The sequence below is a fragment of the Pteropus alecto genome, unplaced genomic scaffold, assembly GCF_000325575.1.
Source record: "Pteropus alecto unplaced genomic scaffold, ASM32557v1 scaffold43, whole genome shotgun sequence".
Taxonomy (NCBI): domain Eukaryota; kingdom Metazoa; phylum Chordata; class Mammalia; order Chiroptera; family Pteropodidae; genus Pteropus; species Pteropus alecto.
In genome coordinates this window covers 1,914,325-1,919,646 of record NW_006435764.1, presented here as the reverse complement: position 1 = coordinate 1,919,646, position 5,322 = coordinate 1,914,325, and the positions used below count along the sequence as shown (strand labels likewise).

General features: G+C 68.1%; 1 protein-coding gene across 1 annotated transcript; it reads left to right on the top strand.

The window, feature by feature from the left end:
• Positions 1 to 4,242: 4,242 nt before the first annotated feature.
• MRGPRG (MAS related GPR family member G) lies at positions 4,243 to 5,131 on the top strand. The gene has a single exon (XM_025046285.1). It carries the CDS (start codon positions 4,247 to 4,249, stop codon positions 5,129 to 5,131), a length of 885 nt encoding a protein of 294 aa, XP_024902053.1. The 5' UTR covers positions 4,243 to 4,246.
• The last annotated feature ends 191 nt before the right edge of the window (positions 5,132 to 5,322 follow it).

The following is a 5,322-nucleotide window of genomic DNA, read 5'->3' as shown; positions in this document are numbered from 1 at the left end:
CTGTCCCCTGCCCAAACGGGGACAGCCCCAACCTCTCAGAGCCTCTGAAACTGTTCACACTGTCCATGCCCCCCCACCCCCGCCCGCTCCTTCCTGGGGAAACCAGAAAAAGGCTCCGCCCGCCTCTCGTCCTGGGGACAGCTGCGAGTGGCACTCTCTCTGCTCAGGGGCAGTGGTCCCAAAGTGTCACCTCGGCATCCCTGATAACAATACCTCGAACGTGAAGACGTCCCCCCACCCACAAGCCTTCTGCAGACGGGCCAGCAGCTGGGACGGCGGGAGCAGGGACACCCTCCCCCCGACCCCTGTCCCCACTCCCCATCTGCCCCGGGGCCCGGGGCGACCTCTCATCTTCCTCGGGGTCTCGGAGTCAGGTGGATTTTGATCCGAGGCCCCGAGAGGACTATGTGAACAGACGGGGTTCGTGAGGAGACCCCTGAACCCACCCATTTTCCTCAGTTCCTCCTGATGTGTGCTCCTCCCTGGGTCCGAGGTGCGACAGAGCCGTCGCCCACATCCGCAGACTCGGACGTCGGGGGACAGAGCAGCACGCTGACCTGCTGAGGCCACGGGGCTGGCTTGGGGCGGAACTGGCGGAAATGCCCATTTTGTGGGTCAGTAGTGGCGGGACACCAGCCACTTCCTACGGTGGAGCCACCCTGTGACAAGTTGGGACCTGGTCACCCAGCTTTGCCGGCAGCTTGGACCGCCCAGCTATGGGACAAGCTCAGGAAGGGTGCATCTACACAGACGACACGGGGTGTTTTGGATGACAGCTCAAGGCCAGGGTCCCAACCCGGGCTTCCGAGGGTGCAAGGACACCCCGAAGCACAGACGGCCTGGCTCGACCCCTCAGCAGCCACCGAGGTCTGCACGGCCTCGCACAGCGATGCACGTTTTCTGTGCCTCGGTTTCCCCGTCGGCCAGCAGAGATGACCGGATGGCCGGCTCAGGGTGAATGAGGTGCTCCATAGAGGCAGTCGGAACACGCCCGCATATGACGCCACGGTACCTGTGCCCTGGGGCGGCCGTGACAACGACCACAGCCGGGGTGGCTTAGGACGCAGACGTTCACCCCTCCTGGTTCCGGAGGGCAGAGGCAGAAAGGGAGGGGCCGCAGGGCTGGCTCCCTCGGGATGCCTCCTGCCTCTTCCAGCTCCCGCGGCTCCAGGCACCCCTGGGGCTGTGGCCGCACCCCTCCGGCCACTGCCTCCGTGGTCACCGGACTCCTTGGGGAGCCTGTCCTCTCCTTTCTCTTACCGGGACCCCCATCATGGCCGTTAGGGCCCCCGGGGAATTCCAGGACGACCCCCTCTCAGAACCCTCACTTCCTTCCACAAAGGCCCTTCCTCTTAGGAATGCCATGCTCGTGGGGACGTGCCCCCCGGGTCTTCATCAGCCCACGACGGGCATCACACCGGTTTCGCCGCCGCGGTCTAGCTGACACCCCGGGAGGGGACGCCTCTCTCGCAGGTACGCGGAGAGCGTTGAGTGTGCACGGCCCGCTGACGGCGGGGCGCAGACGCGGGGCTGCAGGGGGCGCGGGGCGGGTGCCGGGAGAGGGGTGGTGAGGCGGAGAGCAGGGCAGGCTGGGTGACCCCTGAAGAGGGGAGGCCACCCCCGAGGACACTGAGTGGAGGTCCCAGGGCAGTTGCAGGGGGAGTGGGCAGGGCGGGGCCGGGCCTTGCAGGAGGAACCAGCCTGGGGCCGGGAGGACTGCGACTGTCCGGTTCGGAAGGACAGTGTGGGGCCTTGGCCCGGCCCCTTGGGCTGTGCTGAGGGTCCTCCATGGCGGTCGCTGTGTGAAAGGACTCCGAAGCCAAATCCTCTGAGACACAAGGACGAGCAGCATCTTCGGGGTACGGTTCCTCCCTAGTGGTGCAGACGAGCTCTGGGGGCCCCCAGGATGCCCAGGACAGCACCCCCAAAAGGGGTACCTAACTGGGAACACCTTGAGGTACATGGCTCTGAGGAACATGCAAAAGTATTTTAACTCCAAAGAATGCGTCGACACTGGACCCCAAGTGTGAAGCAGGTGGCAAAGGGAGGAGGGGGGGTCTCGACCCCTCAGACCACCCACAGCGGCACCCACCGATGACCCATCATGAGGTCCAGCCCCAAGGCAGGCACCGAGCTGTCCACGAGAGGTCAGTCGAAGGAGAGGGGGAAACTGAGGCACAGAGGGGTCAGGTCACTCTCTCAAGGCCACACGGCCGGAAAGGGTCAGGCCGTGCCCACGGGCCTGCCTCTGCCTCGCACGCACCTGCACCACACATCAAAGGACCGGGGGCAGCTGCCACCACCGTGGCACCACCAGGACATGGGGCCCCTGGACATGGGGGACCCGGTCCGCTGCTCCCTCCCGTCCATGCAGCAAGTGGGGGACACTTGCTGCCCAAGGCTGCAGTCCAGGGGGATGGGCCGGGGAGGGCCGGCCACACCCAGGGCTTCGCTGAGCTCACTGCTGTGACCGGCACACCCCTCCCACTTCCTGAGGACTCTCCTACCCCGAGAGCAGAGCAGTGCTGAGCGCAGCTGAGCAGCAGGTCTGGGAGAAGCGCCCAGCCATTCGTCAGCAGGTGAGGAGGTTCGGAGCCCCCCGCCCGCCCCATCCGCTCCCCCAGGCCCACGTCTGGACACCCCTGAGGACTATCTGGCTTCCATGGGGAGGGACGTCAAGGGGCAGGGACGGGGCATGCGGTGGGAAGCAGACCGAGGGGCAGTTTTTAAACCCAGGATCCGGGTCCTCCTCCAAGCGATGGGACAGGTGGGTCCTTTCTGAGTGTCCCACTGCCCACCGCTCCCCCACCTCCTTCCAGGAGCGGAGCCCTACCCCCCACAGACCTCCCCCCACCCCTGAAGTCTGAGCAAGAGCCAGGACAGCCCGGGCTGCTCAGCTCCCTCGCCAGCCATCGGGGGAGCACAGGCCCAGGTGGGGAGGGTCAGTGCAGCCCCCGGTGACACCAGAGGCCAGCCTGGCTCGGCGGGCGTGGAGGAGAGGACCCTGTGTGCCAGGCATAGGGCAAGGCCCGGGGGGCGAATGACGGGCCCGCACGGGGCAACCACGGAGATAGAGAGGGGTGGGCAGGGATGATTGGGGCGCCTGCCAGGTGGGGGGCTCGGAGCCGCTGCAGGAGGCGGGGCCCAGGTCGGTGCGGTGGGGGCGAGGGTGCTCTGCGGGGCGCAGACCAGCGAGGGAGGATGGGAGCGCCAGGCGTGTGTCAGGTGGGGTCCCCCCCTCCTCAGCTCCACGTCCTGACGGCCCCTCAGCTGCATCTCCCCAGCTGAGGACAGGACTGCATGGATCCTGGGTGGAGGAGGGGACACAGGAAAGGCCAGCCTGCTCCGGGACCCTCTGCTGCCACAGCCAGACTTCCCTGCGACCAGTCCTGTCTCCTCTGGGAGAACATCCCAGAGCAAGGCCACCAGCTCTGGAACACCAGCCACCAGCAAGGCCCGGACTGGAGCAGAACTCTTGGCCCCTCCCTCCTCCAAAGCTGCCGGCAGCAAACACTTGTGTTAGCTTCCCCCCGTGGGACCTGTCCCCGATGTCCCCGTGCCTGCTTTGAGGCCTCAGAGCAGCGCTATCGCCGTGGGCATCCCTGGGGTTTAACCGCTGCCGAGGCCGGGAGCAGGGGCGGCCTGGGTCTCCCTGTTCCGCCCCGCAGCTGCCCACTGCCCACGCCAGGGAGGAGGACCTCCCTCCTCCCACGACCATTGCTGGACACCGCCCAGCGGACCCGTGGGCGTGGGGTGCTTAGCAGGAGTCAGTCCTGACCCTCCGGGGTTCGGTCCCTGAGGGAGGGGGAGCAGGTCCACACATGGGTCCCTTTTGCCTGCACACGGCTGTCCGGCCCCTCGGCGACCTCCACGACACCACGGCTCACCGTGCGTGTGGGGCCCTGTGGGTCTTCGCCGCTCAGCCTGGCCATGCAGCTGGGGCGGCGCCCACCCCCTGGGCCACCGGTCAGTGTCGCCGTGTGTCAGGCGTCTTGGGGAACCCTCCCCTTACAAAGAGGCCGGCGAGGCCAGAGCTCTGGCTAGGAATTCACCGGAAGCGTGGCCCCGAGCTAGAGCCATGTCTGCCGGCCACACCGGGAGGACACCCTGCAAACTGGGGCGACACCCCTGCCCCCCACCCCCACCGTGGCAGTGAACAAATGACGAACAACAGCCGTGACGCCTGTCGCTTCCTTCCAGAGTCCCAGAGTCCCAGAGTCCCTCCCGTCAGCACCTAGACAGCAGCATGTTCGCCAGCGTGGCTTTCTACCTCGGGCTGGCCGTCAGCCTCGGGGGGCTGCTGGGGAACGGGCTCGTCCTGTGGCACCTGGGCTTCCGCATCCAGAGGGGACCCTTCTCTGTCTACGTGCTGCACCTGGCCGCCGCCGACTTCCTGTTCCTCTGCTGCCACGTGGCCTTCTCCACGGTCCAGGCCGCCCTGGGCTCCCGGGACACCCTCCACTTCGCCGTCACTTTCGTCGGGTTTGCCGCGGGGCTCTGGCTGCTGGCGGCCCTCAGCCTGGAGCGCTGCCTGTCCGAGGTCTTCCCCGCCTGCTACTGGAGCTGCCGGCCCCGGTGGGCGTCGGGCGTCGTCTGCGGGCTGCTGTGGGTGCTGACCCCGCCGGCCGTGCTGCTGCCCGCCCACACCTGCAGCCTGCTGTACGCCGCCTCGCGCCTGCTGACCTGTCTGCGGTACCACGCGGCCAGCGTCGCGTGGCTGCTGTGCCTGGCCTGCGGGGCCTGCGGGGCCGGGCTGCTGCTCTTCCTGTGGGTGGGGTGCTGCTCCCAGCGGCCGCGCCCCAGATTCTACGGTGCCGTCCTGGGCCCCGTGCTCCTGCTCTACTTCTGCGGCCTGCCCTTCATCCTCTACTGGAGTCTGCGGCCCCTCTTCGACCAGCTGCTGCCCGTGTTCCCCCCACTGGCCACCCTCCTGGCCTGCGTCCACGCCAGCTCCAAGCCGCTCATCTACTTCTCAGCCGGCCGGCGGCCGGGCAAGCGAGAGCCGCTGCAGGCGGTTCTGCAGAGGGCCCTGGGGGACGCGGCCCAGCTGCGGGCTGGGGGGCCGTCCCTGCCCATGGGTGCCCACCGCCCACCCCTCGCCAGGCCCCTCCAGGACCACGTGGGGGGCTAACCTTGCACGCACACGAAGGCCATGCCGTCACTTCCACGAGGAGTCGTAGCGGATCCCCTAGTCCTGACGCCCCCAGCCCCAGCCCTGCCACCGCCCCCAGGGCCTTCCCAGCAGTCTCCGCACTGGCCACCAGGTGGCGCCGCTTCCCCGGCCCCCCCGAGCGGGGGCGCCGCGGGCGGGAGGCGCCTGGG

Coding starts and splice junctions, on each gene's coding strand:
- MRGPRG (XM_025046285.1), top strand. CDS start 4,247: ATGTTCGCCAGCGTGGCTTTCTACCTCGGGCTGGCCGTCAGCCTCGGG.